Source organism: Aulostomus chinensis, chromosome 12 (assembly GCF_037954235.1).
Source record: "Aulostomus chinensis isolate RoL2024-O1b breed Wild chromosome 12, RoL_Achi_v1.0, whole genome shotgun sequence".
Lineage (NCBI taxonomy): Eukaryota > Metazoa > Chordata > Actinopteri > Syngnathiformes > Aulostomidae > Aulostomus > Aulostomus chinensis.
This window is the reverse complement of record NC_141331.1, coordinates 2,152,763-2,171,422: the sequence shown is the minus strand read 5'-3', so window position 1 is coordinate 2,171,422 and position 18,660 is coordinate 2,152,763. Positions and strand designations below refer to the sequence as shown.

The following is an 18,660-nucleotide window of genomic DNA, read 5'->3' as shown; positions in this document are numbered from 1 at the left end:
CTGAAACTCTTTCATTCTCTGTTGTTTAGCGTTCAAACGGTGTTGAAAGACGTTCACCTGCACGTTGGTCTGTTTGAGTAAAACACTTAGTTTGCTGAAGTATTATTACGTAGCTGAGTTTAAATCATGGTATTTTACTGGTAATACTTGTTAAAAGTTGAGCATTTGCAATAGTTATGAGAGCAACGCCCTGATTGGAGAGTCTCTTTAGCCCCGCCCATGGGCCGCTTGGTCGGGCTGTGATTGGACAGCAGCGTCTCTGCTCATGTCTCTCCATGTAGAGGAGCCTCGCCAGGGCCTTCTGGGAAATGTAGTCCCGGGTGTGGTTCATAGTCGAGTATTCTGTCACTGGAGAACTACAGTTCAAGCGGGGTGCGCAGAGGGGCGGGGCCTCCTGGACAGCTGAGGCTTGGTGGGTTCAGCGCCGTCAGCGCAGTCATGACTGAGGGGACGTGAGTAGACACCACTGTGGATGCTGCTGCTTCTAAACTTACTTCTGACGTGAATTCATGTCTTTACAAAGATGCCAACTGATAAGAGCTTTCTTTTTATTTCCTCTGAGTCCGATAGTTTCTATGGTAGCGGTTAAATACGTCAGTGTGGAGTCAATGTGATCCAAGTAACCGTAAACCTCCGAATATCTGAAGTTCAGGTGTTCCTTTCTTCCTTCCGGTTCGATACTGAGCGAAGAAAAACCAGCTGGCCGATGAAAATGATCTGTTACTGACAGGAAAAATCCTGAATGTGTTTAAGCTGATAACTGGTCTCACTGTGTCATCCAGGCACCTGCGGAGGCGAGGGGGGCCCTACCAGACCGAGCCAGCCACGGACCTGAGCCGCTGGAGGCTGAGGACCGAGGAGGGCCGGCAGACCTGGAGCTACCTGGAGGACCAGGACCCCCCAGACAGGGAGCAGAGCATGCTGGAGGCCCACTCACTGGGCCTGGACACGGTGGGTCCCCTGGTGGTCCCAGGACAGTCCAGAGGGCTGGAGGTCTACGTACCCACCTACCTGCCTATCTGGCTAACTACCACCTACCTGACTAACTAATGAACTAAACAGTCATTTCAGGTAGTTTTCAGATTATTCATGAAGGAGTTTGAAAGCTGACATGCGTGTGAGGAGCCAGGACAATCAACCCTGCTGGTCTTTGGTTTTTCATGAAATATGATGATGCTGGTTTGTCTGTTTTTGGAATTCTGGTCTTAGACTCGGTTCGTGTCCGACTCTCCACCTGCCCACTCGGCTGTGGATGCCGCCCTGAAGGGGATGCGCTTCTACACTCACCTCCAGGCAGAGGACGGCCACTGGGCCGGCGACTACGGCGGACCCCTGTTCCTGCTCCCAGGTGAAGCCGCGCATCCTGGCTGGCTCCATCTTCTATTATTAGACAGTTATTTGATTGGAACTCGTCGTGAGAGGCAGCGAGGTCACGATTTTGACCCTCGCGTGAGGTTTTAGTGGGTGACCTGATGAGGGATGCCCATGAATTTGTGTTTTGCCAAACAACCTTTAAAATGCTGGTGTTCTGAATGGAGTTTGGTCAGAAGCTCTTGGTCTGATCCCCACCAGCTGACCCAGCTCTCCTCATCATTTCTAGGTTACACAGTGACTTCTGAGGCCCTCCTGGCTGAGAGTTCATTCACTGACACCGTTGACTCTGAGATTTCGTGCCACGATATTTAGCATCCAGTGAGAGAGGTTTTGTTATTTTGTTGATTTCTTCAGACCGAGCAAACAAAGCGTCTCCCTCTCGACCGGTGAATGCGTTTGCCTTGATGACACGCTGACGTGTCCCATGTGTCCCAGGTCTGCTGATCACGTGCCATGTTGCTAAGATCCCTGTGGCGGCGGCGTGGAGGAAGGAGATGGTGAGGTACCTGCGCTCCGTCCAGCTGCCAGATGGAGGCTGGGGTCTGTAAGTGGGTCTTCACCAGCGTCTCTGTACGTCTGTTTGTGTTGTCACGCGTCCGCGGCTCCGGGTGAGTGTGCGTTTAACTTGTCCACAGACATATTGAAGATAAGTCCACAGTGTTCGGCACGGCGCTGAGTTACACCTCACTGAGGATCCTGGGAGTGGAGGCGGACGATCCCGACATGGTCCGAGCCAGGAACAACCTGCATGGCAAAGGTCCGACCAGACTTGTTGACGTGGTCCTTCAAGCATGAAAACTTGTTAAATACAAAGTAACAACTGCGCTCCCTACAAATTTGACAGCGTAATTATCGCCATCTCCTCAACTAACACTTGAAGTAACCAGCGCCTTGGTGGATTCATGGTGAGGCTGTAATCTCTCTGTCCTGCAGGTGGCGCTGTGGGGATTCCCTCATGGGGGAAGTTCTGGCTGGCTGTTTTAAATGTCTACAGCTGGGAGGGAATGAACACACTCCTGCCAGAGATGTGGTGAGCTGAACCTTCTCACGTCCCGTCACGATGTTCTTATCGGGATCCGTCTCCCTTCACAGCACCGGAGAACGTTTGAAATGAGGATGATGTCATACAGACTGTGGGGGATGGGAGGAGGTGGGAATGCTTGGGGAACACCAGGAGAGACGTCCTGCCAGGTTCTGGTCTGGGGGAGGATTTAAAGTGACGGAATGTCAGCGTAGCATTAACATAACATAGCGTTGATTCAGGTAACGGTCAGACGGATGCTGGTGGAACCATCCTGATGCTGGTGTGTCCAAAATCTGAATTCTTGTTCTTTTCCTTTCAAACTGCTGTACATCCTAAAGTAAAGAAAATATCTCCGACGGTGGGATTGTGACGGTTGTGTTGTCAACCCCCCCCCCAGGCTCCTCCCCTCCTGGATGCCGGCCCACCCCTCCACCCTGTGGTGCCACTGCCGCCAGGTCTACCTCCCCATGAGCTACTGCTACGCCGTCAGACTGGTGGCCGAGGAGGACTCACTGGTCCTCAGCCTCAGACAGGTGCTGCACTCACCGGCCCACAAGAGGGCACCAGAGGAACAGAGCTATTGACTTTATGGGGGGGGGGGGGGGGGGGTGTCTGAGAGTTTCTGTTACTCTGTTGCGGATTTGGCCAGTTTAGTTTAAGGGTTCTCAAAGTGTGGTCAGGGGGTCCTCAGCAATATGAAGAGTAAAACATCTGCTTGTGAAAAGCTGGTTTAAGGAGAAGAAATCTCACCAGCGAGAACTTGCTCAGTTTTTTTAGACAGGTTTGCACTCGTATTTAAAGAAATGTTCCTAAAGATGTTTGTTTCGTCTAATTTGTTGGTTCTTGGAGCATTTTAATGATATATTTCTAGTTTCAAGGTGTCTTTCTGGAACAAATCAAATGAATTTCATGGGAAGAAATTGGTAGGAAAATGAGCAAAAACACTAAATAACAAAAGAACTGGTTAAAAAAACAAGACAAAACCTGCAGCCAGGTGCCACCTACAGTGACATCAGAGGTGTCTCAGGGAGGAGCAGGACCACGAGCTCCAGCTCTCCCGAGTCCGGATCCATCTGGTTCTTCCCTGCTATTCCCCGTGTCAAAGCTTCCATCTTTGTCATCTGTTTATTTGGATGTTGCGTATCAGTGTGAACGTGTGGGCGTACCTGTCATGGGATATTCGTTGTGTGTGATTCATCCAGAACTTGAGTGAGGGGGCGTGGCTCAGGGGTAGAGGGGCCGTCTAGCAACCAAAGGGTCGCTGGTTCGATCCTAGACCCTGGTGACCATGTCCAAGTGTCCTTGAGCAAGATACTGAGCCCATAATTGCTCCTGATGAGCAGGTTGGTGCCTTGCATGGCAGCCTCCACCATCAGTGTGTGAGTGTGTGTGTGTGAATGGTGAATGAGACGACACTGTGAAGAGCTTGGAGTGCCGCGAAGGTAGGAAAGCGCTCTATAAAATTGAGTCCATTTGAGTCCAGCTCTGCTGAGGCAGCCGCCCCTGCTCCTCTGTTTTGTCTCGGCCTCACGTGTTCAGGGCCGATGAGTCTCGTGTTTTTTAACTGATTTAAGGTGAACACGTGTGTCTCCAGGAGCTGTACGTCCAGGACTACACCACCATCGACTGGCCAGCTCAGAGGAACAACGTGGCGGCGTGTGACATGTACACACCTCACAGCACGCTGCTGGACGTCTGCTACTGTAAGAACCGACGCCAGGGTGATGAGTTCACCTCCAGTAGCCTGGAAGGACCTCCAGAGAGGAGCAAGACTCCCAGCACTCGGCTGAGACGTATCAAGTAGAGGAAAAAAGCAAAACAACATTTACTGGAGAAAGGACTTTGTTGTGTAATGATTTAAGTTTTGACAGGAAGTTCCCTCCTAGTTGTTCTGTCACTGACTGGTTCTGTGTTCCTGTCATCCTGCAGCGGTGTTAAACGCGTACGAGGCCCATCACAGCAGCACGCTGAGAGCAATGGCTGTCGCAGAGCTGTACCAGCACATCCAGGCCGATGACCGCTTCACCAAATGTATCAGCATTGGGCCGGTAAAACACATGCGGCCACAATACAGAACTCGGCAAACACCAAGCTGTCCGTCGACTAGGTGTCATGCACCGCCAGGGGCCATCGGAAACCTAAACACTGTTGTGTTGAGTCTTTCAATGATCAGGAGTCAGTTCACATGATCAAACTGATGCTACAGAACCAACAGTGAGCAGCAGAAGAGACGATGGGAGGTCACGCAGCCTGAAGCCTTTATTGGGGTTTGATTTTAATCACCAAAATTGTGAAATGACAACATTGAGATGCAGATTTGTGTCAGATTTGTGCTTCGTCAGGCTGTTCCACAGGGTGACATGCAAGCAACTTTTAAAATGCTTGTTTTATGAATGGAGTCCGGTATTGATCAGCTGCAGTCTATTTAACATGGACTGATAACATGGAATCTTTTCTTGATGACTATTTTGCTGGCGACAACATAGTTGATCTTGAGTTTGAAAGTGTTGGTGACCCCTAAACAGAACAGATGTTAACACTCCCCCACAAAATATCTGACGTGAAACATTCAAGCCTGATGAGACGAAACCCGATGGGACACCGCGAAGTTCCATGTGTTAATGGGAAGTTTCGCCCTCAGATCTCAAAGACCATCAACATGCTGGTTCGCTGGTACGTGGATGGACCGTCTTCCCCGGCCTTCCAGGAACACGTGTCCAGGATCCCTGACTACCTCTGGTCTGTCAGCTAACAATGCTAACAATGCTAACTAGCTGCAGGTCTGTGATTGCTCTGAATTGCACAGGTTTACATGATCATGAAAACCATGGACAGGTCATAGAGTATGAAGTTCTGGGAAAATGTAGTTAATCTTAAGTATCTTAAGTAAATGTTATTGTGCTAAATATACTTTGGAATTCTTAGTTGTCTTGTTTTCACAGCTGTTTCAGAGTTTGCTGATGCTCTGCAGTTGAGGATGAATTAAAATCTGCATGAGCTTGTATCAGAGGTTCCGCTAAAGGTGACCGACTAAATTCTCTGTGTTCCAGGTTGGGATTGGATGGGATGAAAATGCAGGTGAGAAATTCCGGTGCTAGGTTAAAGGGTGATTGTGGTCATTTCACAGCCTGGTGGAGAACGCTTGAACTGGCTAATGTGGAACGTCTGTATTGGAACTGTTGTGTGCATCTGCAGGGAACCAACGGATCTCAACTCTGGGACACTTGCTTTGCTGTGCAGGCTTTCCTCGAGGTAATGCAGTGTCATGAACGTAAGCTAACAAACATAGAGACGTATCTTATGAAGACTTTAGAAGTTGTCATGGATCAACAACACCAGCGGTTTTTGTCTTTGCCAACAATGATTTGAAATGTGCTTCTGTCATCAGAGTGAATGTGCAAAGCAAAATAATGTTTCCAGATCATTTGGAACAAGTAAAACTGTACAGCAGTGGACTCGACATTGAGCCCTGAGGGACGCCGCCAATGTTCCTCAGTGATGTAAAATTACCAGGAAACACAATCAAGTGTCAGCTCATAGCATTTGATACGACTGCGAGAAAAGTATCCGTCAACTGTTTTGATAATCAATGAATCATGTCATTCTTTTTTCAAGCCAAACTATCAAACATTCGCTGGATCCAGACCCTTAAATATCAGGATTTACAGTCTTTGGCTTTTAGAATGTGAACATGCCACTTTGAGGAAGTCGTGATCAGCACGTTTCACGTTCTCCTGCTCAAATGCCGCTCATTATAACATAATCATCCGTATGTCGGGGTCTTTCAGGCAGGAGCCCAGGACGACCCTCAACTAGCCGAGTGTCTTCGTCAGGCCCATCAGTTCCTCACCATCACACAGGTGGGACCAGCATGTCAGCCACCGCTGGGCGTCACGTCACACCCACGAGCTCAGACGCCTGTGACGCGACGCTTTGTAAACAGGTGATGATGTCATGAGTGGAGAAACTGTAGTTACTAGTGAAGCCTGAACGCGTGTGCTGCTCCTCCAGGTGCCTGAGAATCCTCCTGAGTACCAAAAGTACTACAGACAGATGAACAAGGTACAGTCACAGTAACAGTTCACACTTCTCTCCCTCTCCTGTTGAAGAAGAGACAATGACACATTGTGTTTTATGATTTACGAAGAAAAAACGTTCTGCATTCATGTCGTCACCCATTTAATACTGAGGTTGTAGTTGACAGTGGCGTTGAACCGGTCGGCTGTATTTTTAAAGGTATTTCTACGATTTTGGGCAGCTTATTTACATACGAGTGTACTTACCAGTACTGCAAACCTGGATATGTTGAGTACAATACAAATAAAATGAAATGGAAGAACACATCAGGAGCAGTGTTCACTAAAATGATCGAAGCAGAAACTTCAAAACCGAATAATTCGTCAAATTTGGCTGCTGGCAGTTGAAATGGAGCCGTTTTGAAATCTCAGTTACTTATGAACTTTTAGAAATGGACTCCGCCCCCTCAAAACCCCTCCAGCAACTCCATCACTGTCCAGGCGCCACAGCTCATAATGCTAACTGTGACAGTAGGCCAGCGTACGGTCGTCAGCGTCTGTCAGTTTCTAAAGGCTGGAGATTTATTCTGAACCTGCGTGACGTGAACGTGGGGGTGCTCAGTGTTGTCCTGGCAAATGGACATATCGTCTAGAGGGGCAGGAAATCAGGGAAACCCTTCAGCAGAATTTATTCAGTCCAACGCCACTGTGACCTCAATACTCCTCTGGGCGAATCGTGACATGCCAGAGTTGCGGTTTTGTTTTGTGGAGGGATGGTGACTCTGTCGCTGCATCCCACCAGGGAGGCTTCCCCTTCAGCACCCGCGACTGTGGGTGGATCGTTGCTGACTGCACAGCCGAAGGTCTCAAGTCTGTGCTGCTGCTGCAGGAGCTCTGTCCCGCCGTCAGCCAGCCCGTCGCCGCAGGGCGCCTCTACGACGCTGTCAACGTGGTGAGGAAGTAAATTAGTTGGCAATTGTTGTTGTAAAACTGCTTCAGAATGTGCTGACGTGTTCTTAGTGTGTCCATTGGGACGTTTCAGCTGTTGAACATGAGGAACTCAGATGGAGGGTTTGCGACTTATGAAACCAAGAGAGGAGGGAGACTCCTGGAGCTGCTCAACCCCTCCGAGGTCTTCGGTGAGTTCCACCCAGCAGGTTCAGTCTCAGTCTTCACCTCATGCTTGAGTCCCAGCGGATGTTTGTGCCAAATATGACTGAATCCCTTCAAGGAGTTCTGGAGGTTCTGCTGTTACAGGAATGAGACAGACATCATGTGTTTGTGATCGGACAGTGAACCTTGACCTTTGACTTCTCACCACCGAAAGCTTGAGTCCCAGTTAGCGTTTGTGCCAAATCTAAAGAAATCCCCTCTGGGCGTTTCTGAGATATGAGAGCAACATAAAATCATGTCACATCGGTAGGAATAAGTTTACAATTCCAATGAATCAGCCAATGTGAACTGGTTCTCAACTGGCGCTGGTTCGAAGTTCCCATTTCTGGTGTTGGGACTGAAGATTTTGAATCCTCAGCTGAAACTGGGAGCTGGAGGCTGGATGCCGTTTTAAATAAATGCTCAATATGAAGGAGAACGTGAGGGAAACTCTCAGGAAGAATTTCACCTAAAAAGTCGGAGCAGCAACCTGGTGCCTGGGTTCCCTGCAGAGGAGCTCAGTGGTGCTGAACCTGTCGGGACTTCCAGGGTTCCTCAACCTGCCAGCGTGTTGACTGGTGGGAACATGAGGAGACGAACATGAGTCAAGTCACGTTGTGTCAGTTTTATTTGTGTGGCGCCAAACCCCAACCAAAGTTCTGTCCTGACTCTGTCCAAGTAGAGCAGGTCCAGCACCTCCCTCCTTCAATGAACCTCCACCCAACAATCCTCCATCAGCAGCACATCCTGCAACAGCAGCCACCAGAACCTTCCTTTACCAGCAGGAAGGTGGAGCAGATCCAGGATCAGTGGGGACGGAGAGAGAGCAGGACAGAGACAAAGACACAGAATGGAGGAAGACAGAGAGACAGAAGGAGAGAGAGGGACAGAGATAAAGAGAGAGAGACAGGAGGAGAGACTGATGGACAGAGACAAAGACACAGAATGGAGGAAGACAGAGAGACAGAAGGAGAGAGAGGGACAGAGATAAAGAGAGAGAGACAGGAGGAGAGACTGATGGACAGAGACAAAGACAGAGAATGGAGGAAGACAGAGAGACAGAAGGAGAGAGAGGGACAGAGATAAAGAGAGAGAGACAGGAGGAGAGACTGATGGACAGAGACAAAGACAGAGAATGGAGGAAGACAGAGAGACAGAAGTAAAGAGAGAGATAGAGAGAGAGAAAGGAGGAGAGACTGGTGGACAGAGACAAAGACAGAATGGAGGAAGACAGAGAGACAGAAGGAAAGAGAGGGACAGAGATAAAGAGAGAGAGAAAGGAGGAGAGACTGATGGACAGAGACAAAGACAGAGAATGGAGGAAGACAGAGAGACAGAAGGAAAGAGAGCAGGAGAGCAGGGTTCTATAAACGTCCCACTGACGTTCTACCGCTGTGCTTCTCCACCTTCACCAGCAACATGTTGCTGATGGATGCTGTGAGGAAGTGATTCTGTAGTGAAATGTTGATTCATGTCAATGTGCCGTGTGTGTCTCTCTCTCCCTAACACACACACACGCACACACACAGGAGACATCATGATTGATTATACCTATGTGGAGTGTACATCAGCAGTGATGCAGGCGCTGCGGCACTTCCAGAAGACCCATCCTGAACACCGCACTGAGGAGCTACGGTACACACACACACACACACACACACACACACACACACACACAAGCTCGCTCGAAACCTAAAGGCACCCTGAGCCCTTTTTCCGTCTGTGTTTTGATCAAATTGTCCTAAATTTGGCGAAACTTCCCTGGAATCTCCTGAGACATTGTGCTCATATGAGGTGACTGTTACCTTCGACCTTTTTACTGCAAAAATATTTTCAGGTTATCCTTGCGTCCCAGTGGAAGTTTGAGCCAAATTTGCTGAGATTCCCTCAAAGAACTCCAGAGATGTCGTGTCGTCAAGTGTGGAACGATTGCACACACGTGGGGTGACTGTGACCTTGCCCTTTGACCTTTTACCACCAAAAACTCCAGTTGTCTTGGACACATAAAAACAAGTGAGCTGTTCCTGCCTGTCACTTTCTGGCACCTGCAGCAGCACTCCCACTTTCTCCTGCTGAATGACCTCACGGACGCTAAAAATGCAAAGAATGCTAGAGCAAGAGAACGAAACAAAGAGACCTGTCGGTCGAGACGTGTTTGTGAAGCTCCTCCTTTTTATTTTTCGGCCCAGTTTTTGCATCACTTAATTTGAAAAATGTGACTTTTCCAGTGGCTAGCAGGTAGAGTGTGGATAGAGGGCTAGCAAAAGCAAGCGAAGAAGCTGCGCGTGAGCTAGTGGGCTAATGCTATCTCTGCAGCTGTGCTCCATGATGATGTCACGGCTCCATGTTTGTTATGTCCACATGTCCTCTGCAGGTGGACACTGAGAGAAGGACTGGAGTACTGCAGGAGGGTGCAGAGACCTGATGGATCCTGGGAAGGGTGACCCTCGCCCTCTTATGTTACACCCTTGTGTCCCGTTCTGTCCACAGTGAAATAACGGTTATCTGCCTGTGCTCAGGTCCTGGGGGGTGTGTTTCACCTATGGGACGTGGTTCGGCCTGGAAGCGTTTGCCTGTATGGGTCACGTCTACCAGGACGGGTGAGGCCTGCCGGCACTGATCCTTGAGGTGGCGAAGACGTCCAGCGGCTGGCGTCCTAAACGTCTCTGTCTGTGTCGCAGCGCCGTGTGCCTGGAGGTGCAGAAGGCCTGTCGGTACCTGTTGGATCACCAGATGGCGGACGGTGGCTGGGGGGAGGACTTTGAGTCATGTGAGCAGCGCCGCTACATCCAGAGCGGCTCGGCCCAGATCCACAACACCTGCTGGGCGTTGTTAGGACTCATGGCGGCCCGGTGAGGACACGTCAGCTCAAGGGTTTGGCGTTGTTGTTACATCAGGGCGGCTACAGTGGGATGTGGGCGGGTCCACGTCAGCGTCAGACGTGAAAGATGTTTTTCAGCTTTTTCAACGGCCCCTCAGGGACAAATAATGTGATTTGAATTGAAAATGCGTTCTAAATTTTAAGGTTATGTTTTGTAATGCACTCATGATCTTTTTTTCCATTTTTGTGCAGAATAAAGTGAAATTACTGGTAAAACATCACTTTACAAATACGTGAACAAATAAACCAAAATAGTAAAAAAAAAACCCGCAGGACTTTAATGGCAGACGGTTATCAAACAGACAGCAACCATTCATGATTATCTGGACTGATGTCACTCCCCCATCAGAAGAACTGTTTTCTTGACGTTTATAAGAACATCAACAAAAACTCTTCCTGAGCGTTGACGTGGAGGTCCGGAGTAGAAAAGTGCTATCAGTCCGTCTGCATGTGTTGGTTCTGCTCAGGCATCCGGACCAGCAGGCCATCGAGAGAGGAGTTCAGCTGCTGATCCACAAGCAGCTGCCCAACGGTGACTGGCCTCAGGTCAGTCTCTGCCTCGCTGGTTCACCTCGAGCACAGGATCGTCTCGTCAGGTCTGATCTGTGGTCTCCTTCACTCCCCAGGAGAACATTGCTGGAGTGTTCAACAAGAGCTGCGCCATCAGCTACACCTCCTACAGGAACGTCTTCCCTATATGGACACTGGGACGCTTCGCTGGCCTTTACCCCCTCAGTGCCCTGACAGGGAGGATCCAGCTGTGAAGACCAGAGTCGCCTCCAGGACACCAACACCACCAGTGCATGTCGGGGTCGGACGATCAACGCAAAGTGTAACGTTTGGTCCAAATGTTCCTTGCAGCTGAGACGCTCTGCAGGCGAGGCTCTTTCAGAGTCTGCAGGTCCTTGAGACACACGTGAGGACGGAAGCACCGCCCACCAGGGAGCGTCTCTCACAGTGTCACCAGCCTCCTTCAAGGTTTCCCCTGCGTCGTGTCACCTGGACTTTTTTCTGGGTTACCAGTTCCTAAAACTGTTGATACACGTTTTTGATCGATCCTGTGACATTGTCTTCTAGTCATCTCTGCATTACTTTAGAATACATGAAGTTGTTGTACTTCTCTGTGTCTGACCACCATCTAAGGCTGATTACCAGGTGTAGGAGAACTGACCTGAGATCAGATATGGGCCTTTTGTCCCTTGGTTGAATTTTAAGGGGGAGCAACTCATGAACCATCCAGGAATGTTTGGAGATGTCCAGTTGATTAAAGGGTGTGTGTATGAACTGTGTCTTGGTACAAAGCTGAACAACTTGGTTGGGAGTGTCTCGTCGCTGCAGACCTTTCTCCTACAACGTCCCTTTTGTTGAAGCCAAGCACGCGAGGCACCTAACTGGTTCTGATTGTTCAGGGCTCTCAGCGTGACAAGGTGCTGATAAGGAGCTTGGCTTCCAGGTGAGCTCACCTTTCCATTCATCCTCCTGTGAGTGAAATACATTCTCAGGTGTTTCTATGGAAAAACAACCTAGGTGGCGCTAGAGAACACTACATCATGTCATTGTAACACTTCAGGTGTGCCGCTGGTTCACAATCGTGCTGAGTGCAACCAGCTGGTGCTCGCTCGCGGTGGCGCTGCACAGGAAGTGTTCTAGTTTCTTTATTTTATCTCCTAACAAAGGGTTAGTGGATTCCTGGTCCCATCAGTGAGTGCTTGTAAGACAAAGTACATTTCCTGGGTGAAGCATCACTTGAAATTCATCCTGTCAGCACTGAGGCCCGGACTGTCGGCTCCAGGAACTACAGTTTCCTGCTCTCTGGTGATATATCAAACATGGCCGCCTCACCAACCCAGCACTAAATTTTTAAGGTGGTTCGGACCACTTTTGACATGGCCTGGTCCGCTTACATGAGGACAGAAAATGTCATTTCTAGGTGGCGCTGTGACGCATCTGACCCAGCATTTAGTTGCGTCCTTGGCCCGCTGCCTCCTAGTTGTCAGTACTAGAAAGTGGTTTCCAACTGAAACAAACTTGTTGATGTGACTGAAGTCGGAGTGACGTGCAACGCATGTTTGTTTTGTATGCGCACCCATGCGACCTGTCCTGGGAGACGAAAGGTACTTCTCATCCTACAAAAATATTTAATCAACCACTTGAACCCGGCCACACCTGACATGTTAATCTCAACAAATCATAAAAAGAGGAACGATTCCAAACTGCTGTACTTGTTCAGGACCGTTTGATTCAGTCAGCAGCTCAGCCCGAGCATGAGAAGCTAAAGTGCTCACAGCGATTCAGACTAACAGGACCCGTGAGAACAGGAGGGCACGGCCGCAGAGAGCCGGCCAAACACCAGTTACAACACCAGTTCCATACCAGTATGATGTGTCCGTCATACCTGATGATGTGACTCTGGATGCCAGGTTTTTACTCTTAGAAAAGTTGAGATTTGGGTCTCAGAAAACTGTCCCAAAGATTTGAGAGCAGATTTGACTCCGTCAGCATTGCACCTGAGACCTGAGACGTGACTCCCTACAGACTTGACCTCCTCCTGAACTCCTGATGTGAGACTTGGACCCAGAACTCACAAGTGACAAGTGGGACTTTATGAATTTACTTAGCACTGAAATAACTTCTCTTTAGAGTTAAATACCTCTTTAAAAGTCAGCTTTCACGCTGGGAGGTTTTTTTTGTCATCAATCACTACCAAACTTGCCAGCAGTGTATTTTCATTGCCAGTTATTGCCAGAACTGTAAAACTTCAGATAAACACCAGCAAGCCTAAAATAAGATGGAGCTGTAGATGGAGAGTTCTCAGAACCTGCAAAGAAAACACAGCTCACAGGTCCGTCTTTGTTCTGCAGGGCAGAAAATAAAGGTGAGGCTTCCTGATAACATCCAGCTATTTGGCTCTGATGCCAAAGTGTCAGTCAAACATGGAGAAAATCCACCTACACAGAACCACAGTTACATGTGTGACTTGGATCCTGCGTCGTTCAGTATCAGCAGGTAGATACTACTGCATATTTCAGACGTACAGAAAATTATACCCTGTACCCTTCACCTTTACCAGTACAGCTCCTAACAGGAGGGACAGGTTTGGACCACAGTCTTTGTTCGTATCGCTGAAGTCTTCCGTGAGTGAGCTCCAGGCGTCTGACTTACCTGCAGGGGGAAAGCAGGCTCAGGTGGGCACCGTCTGCCTCAACCGGTTGGGTGAGTGTGGCTTCATATAAGAGGAGCAGCAGGGGACGCTGGATCCTCACTCAAGGAACGCTGCAGACGGATCAACGTCCCGGTGAGTGTCGCACAGCAGGCAGTGGTGATTCACGTCTTTGTCTTGTAGTTGAACCCAATGTGTCGTCAAGCGCATCTCTGGTTTGTTCAGGTTCAGCGTCGGAGGGTTGGAAATGTCTGGATGCAGGAGAGGTAAAGCACGTTTCCTCTGGGCTCATCCGCACCTTCTGACTCCATGTGTTATATGTTGTTGATTGTGCTTCCTGGACACTCTCCTAAAGGACACCACGGACACCGCGGTGGACATGGACATGGCCATAATCGCGGACATGGCCCTGGTCACGGCCACCACGGTGGACATGGACATGGCCATAATCACGGACATGGACCTGGTCACGGCCACGGCCACGGCCACGGCGCTGGATGCTGTCATACAACTTGCAGCGGAAAACGCAGACATAAGCGTGGCCACAAGCATCGCAAGTGCCACAAGAAGGGCAGAGAAAGTCACGGGGTGAGGTTCACTGGACTTGATCACAACGTAGATGAGTCATCGCTCCCATGTTGTTGTGGGTAATTAAAGAATCAGTGAGATTACTGAGCTCAACTCCCACTAAACCTCAGACAGCAGCACAAATCTGTGCCCCTCTTGGCTCAGTTACGGCACTGGCACAGTAGCCTGGAGTCTGCTGCCACTGGACCAGGTGTTGGCCAAACACGGTGGAGCTGTGGCTGAGTTCAGGGAGCCGTACTCCCCCTGAGACATCATGAAAGGCCAAATACGAGACCCTGACTGAGAGCAGAAGTGGGCCAAACATTCACCTTGTCCCTCGTTTCACTTCTGCACGCTGCGGTTTAATGACCTGCCGCTGACCTTTGAAACACAGTCGCTCTTTGTTCTGCTCCAACAAGTTAGAGACATTTTTGTAGTGAGGACAGGAATCTTCCTCCATCTCTTCTGTCAACGATGGAACAATACTAGCATTTTCGCACATTGAGACGAGTGTTTGCTTGCTGATGAGTGTGTGTCGTTTGCTGCAGTCGTCCAGCAGCTCCTGCAGCTCCAGCAGCGACTCTGACTAGATGGGGATTCCTTGGTGGAGAAGAGGAACAGGACGAAGGACCAGCAGGAGACCTGCTCGCTGGCTCGGAGGCTTGTGCGTTCTCTTCCCAGCAAATGTGAACGATCTCCTATCAGAACGCCTCAAGTTGACATTGTGCCGCCACTGGTTGGAGGATTTGTGTCATTAAGCAATAAAATTCACTTGCAAGCAGTAAGCCACTGAGGGACATATAAAGGTTTATCTTATCCTGTCTTCTGGAAGTCCGTCTTGCTCCTTAATGCTCCTCTGAGTGATGGAACAGTGAGATAAATCACTTAGTGAGTGCTTTGTTCAACGCTCTCTTCAGTTGTGTTCCACTGATGCAGGGGTGATGGGATTAAAACAAAACTGAAAAATCATCTTATTGGCTGCAGGTTGCAAACTGAGGACCATCCACTCTGACCTCTGACCTCTGACCTCTGACCCAAGGACATTTGCTGCCTTCCACTCTTGTATCTTGCTGATTTGCTCATTCACACATAATTTTTCTGTTTATGACAGAAAACTTCATCTTAGTTCAGCGTATTGATCAGCTGAAGAGTTGTCGAAACTTTTAAACACAAAACCTTTTGCTGGTCTGCAGTCCTGGTTGGTTTTTAATTCTTCAACACTCAGAAACAGGAAGTTGAATATGAAGGTAAAATTCCTGTACTGAGGAGTCAAAAGACAGGAATTTCTCATTTATCGCTTTTTTAATACCTTTGATTCATGCTGGCCGGCCCGGTGGAGCAGTGGTCCTCCCTGTGGCCCCCCAGCAAGAAGGTTGTGGGTGGAGCCCCGGCTGCAGCACGGGGTCTTTCTGGGTGAGTCTCCATGTTCTCCCTGTTCCTGCTGGGTTCTCTCTGGTACTCCAGCTTCCTCCACAGTCCAAAGACATCAAGAGGGGACCAGGTTAATCCAGACTCTAAATTGACCGTAGGCGTGGCTGGGAGAGCCAATGGTTGTCTGTCTCTATGTGTTGGCCCTGCCATGGACTGGTGACCTGTCCAGGGGGAAGGCTGCTGGGATAGGCTCCACCCCCACCACCCTGAACAGGAGGAGAGGGGGAAGATGGAGGGATGATGGATGATGGATGGAGGGAGGGATGATGGATGGGTGGATGATTCATGCTGAGATTGATTGAAGGGTGATATTTTCATCTGCAGCCTTATCCTGATGTACCTTCATGACATTTATTGAACCAACAGGTTCCATAAAACTATCAGGTTGGTTCAAACAGAACACGCCGAGCCATTTATCTGACCGGAATTTTAATTAAGCAGAGACGAGAATCTTGTATTCACTGAACGGACAGAGAAGAAGATGAAGTGCACAACACACCACATTCATGTCTTTGAATACACAAACCTTCATCCTTCAGTTTGCAGGTTTTACCAACGTGCTTTTTTTAAAAAGCAAACCTGAGTCATGTTTTACCGTCAGCTTGAACACACAATAGTTTTGCAGTAAAGTCAAAAGAGCGTTGATGTCAGCGACACATCGCTGGACGACTCTCCTGTAACTCTGCGCTTGCTTGTTTTATCCCTGGCTGACCTTCTTATTACTTTTACTTCAGTAAAACCCTGTTACACCTACGACCAAAGTAACTCATTTGTGTTGACCTCAGAGTTATCACAGTATTACACCACGCGCGTTATCTTTCGAAGGGCATTTCTGTTATCGTTGTTTTCCCAGGGAGGGAGGCACGGTGACCTTAGCGCAGCCCCACGCCCTGCACCTCCCTGGCACATTCACTGCAGAGCAGCGCCTCCGTCTCCAGCAAACTCCCTCTCCACACCTCCAGCCCAAACACACAAATAACAGAAGTGTAGGTTCATGGAGTACAAACATGTAAAACACCAAGACGCACATAAAAGTCATACATACAGCAGACACGGTGTCAAGTGCACCTCCAGATCTCGGTCCACGAGGGGCCTGTCCTCGCAAATATGAAAATAGCTGAAGAGAAAGGTTTCGAGGGAAAAGCTCAACAAAAACCACAACATGCTCAGACCGCCAGCGCACACCGGGTTTTTGGTGCTGTCTTTGAATACTGTCTCGGTAAAACTGGCTGTACTTCAGATTATTCATCGCCCAGTCAAGCTGGAGATGTCAGGTTCCCTGACCGCTCTGAGATCGTCTCTGCTGGTGTGAAGGACGCTCTCTGCTCCCAGAAAGTTCCTGGAGCTGCACGATCCTCCATAGAGGCGTGTGGGATGTCCCTCCCTCTCCCTCCCAGAGAATGTTCCAAATATCCTGGGGCATTCAGGGAATTCTTTAAGGGAATGTATGGGATGTTCCCTCAGGTCTCTGAATTTACTGAATGTTGTGCATGTGTTGGAGGAAGATGCTGCACTCAAGGTTCTCGTTCTGTCACTCAGGCTCCACAGACATTTCAGGAACATCCTGGGTGCCCACATCCTGATCAATCTCCCCTCACGTCCTCAAGAAGTCCACTTCTTCACGGCCAGGAAACTTTCAGAAACTTTCAGGGAATCTTGTGGAGAGACCTAGAGGGAGGCTGTGCATGTGTTTGTGGAAGGGTGTGTGTGTCCACATTGACTGTAGGCTCACGATTGCACACTCATTTAGGTCACAGTGCAGCTTGGGAGGAGGGTTGAGGTGCGGCTGCAAATAAAAGCGGCGCTCGGAGGCGACTGTGGAAGCGCTCTCCAGCTCACCGTGAGGTTCGACTCTGCTGTTGATCTCTGATGTGAAGGACGCTCTCTTTTCCCAGAATCGGGATCCGTAGCTTCAGGTCTGCAGATGTACGGACACAACCAAGGTAAACAGCTGGTTCAGGTTCATTCTGGACCCTGATTGTCAACTCTGACTGACTCCTCTTTTCTGTTTTTGTAAAGGCAACCAGTTCCCTCCTGGCTACCCGAACCAGCCTCACCAGATGCCAGGCGGGTACCCTCCTCAGTGCCCTCCAGGCACCATCCCACCACCTAACTACCCTCCTCACCCCCACGGAGGCCCCCCAGGGCACGGACCTGGTCCTGGTTATGGGCCTGGGCCTGGTTGCAACCCCTGCCAAGGACACGCACAAGAACATGGGCATGGACACGGGCATGGTCATGCTCACGGTCACGGTCACGGACACGGACACGGTCACGGACACGGACACGGACACGGACACGGACACGGACACGGACACAAGCACAAACATGGTCACAAACATGGCAAGTGTCACAAGAAAGGAAAAGACTGTCACGGGGTAAGACTCAGCTGTGATCACATGAACATTCATTTGTTTACCGGAGGTCAAAGTTGAATAACGATCATCTTGAGTCCTGAGCAGCCACAGCCTGACCATGAAACTAACGTCTTCTCTTCATCTTTGTAGTCGTCCAGCAGTTCCTGCAGCAGCGACTCAGACTAGACCAGGATTCCTGGATCCCCTCACTTCATATTCCAGCCATTTACTGCCTAAAATGCCTAAAAGCAGCATTTAGCTCTTCAAATGTTCTTATTCTTCTGAGGGTGAAACGACATCGTGCGTGGATCTGCTGCATCATTCACTTCTCTTCATGTAAAAGACACATCAGGGTCTTCATTCCATCTGCCTTTGTGTTTGTTCAAAAATAAAAGTGATTTCTGATTGAGTCACCTTGAACTTATTGAAGCCACAATAACATCACATGCTGCCTGCTCACAACAGAGAGGTGTGAGAGGAGCTGTCAACAGCAGCTAGCAGAATACCAGCAGAAGAATTCATAGTTCAGGTAGGCACTTAGCTTCCTTACGTGTCTGAATCATGATCATATTTGTTGATAACAACGACAGCAATAATAAATCAAGTTAGAGAATGAAAATACAACAAAAATATCCTCAAATCAGGTCAAAAATCAGGCTGAAATATATATTAAAAAAATCCAAACTGAAAAACAAACA

The 18,660-nt window shown here is 49.1% G+C and overlaps 2 protein-coding genes across 5 annotated transcripts; both read left to right on the top strand.

Annotated features, from left to right (window-relative positions):
• The first annotated feature begins 343 nt into the window (after nt 1–343).
• Nucleotides 344–11,731, top strand: lss (lanosterol synthase (2,3-oxidosqualene-lanosterol cyclase)). Of its 2 annotated transcripts, none has more exons than XM_086219609.1 (22): nt 344–452; nt 783–951; nt 1,210–1,348; nt 1,810–1,918; nt 2,010–2,131; nt 2,308–2,404; nt 2,796–2,931; nt 3,993–4,101; nt 4,328–4,446; nt 5,040–5,137; nt 5,449–5,476; nt 5,594–5,650; nt 6,187–6,258; nt 6,410–6,460; nt 7,217–7,366; nt 7,457–7,553; nt 9,096–9,201; nt 9,941–10,006; nt 10,086–10,166; nt 10,248–10,418; nt 10,915–10,993; nt 11,074–11,731. In XM_086219609.1, the coding sequence occupies exons 1-22, from the start codon at nt 439–441 to the stop codon at nt 11,209–11,211; spliced, it is 2,208 nt and encodes a 735-aa protein (XP_086075735.1). In that variant the 5' UTR covers nt 344–438; the 3' UTR covers nt 11,212–11,731. The 2 variants fall into 2 exon arrangements, with proteins under 2 accessions (XP_086075735.1, XP_086075736.1); XM_086219610.1 differs by lacking the exon at nt 344–452 and adding an exon at nt 459–652.
• Nucleotides 11,732–13,305: 1,574 nt separating this feature from the next.
• Nucleotides 13,306–18,365, top strand: LOC147251727 (uncharacterized). 3 transcript variants are annotated; one of them, XR_015118804.1, is made up of 7 exons: nt 13,306–13,453; nt 13,616–13,742; nt 13,833–13,873; nt 13,963–14,195; nt 14,723–17,548; nt 17,625–17,983; nt 18,113–18,361. XR_015118804.1 is itself a non-coding variant. In XM_086221156.1 (6 exons), the coding sequence occupies exons 4-6, from the start codon at nt 17,530–17,532 to the stop codon at nt 18,146–18,148; spliced, it is 414 nt and encodes a 137-aa protein (XP_086077282.1). In that variant the 5' UTR covers nt 13,400–13,742; nt 13,833–13,873; nt 13,963–14,195; nt 14,723–17,529; the 3' UTR covers nt 18,149–18,365. The 3 variants fall into 3 exon arrangements, 2 of the variants coding, with proteins under 2 accessions (XP_086077282.1, XP_086077283.1); XM_086221156.1 differs by having other exon boundaries at nt 13,400–13,742; nt 18,113–18,365; XM_086221157.1 differs by lacking the exons at nt 13,306–13,453; nt 17,625–17,983; nt 18,113–18,361 and having other exon boundaries at nt 13,505–13,742; nt 14,723–15,005.
• Nucleotides 18,366–18,660: the final 295 nt, after the last annotated feature.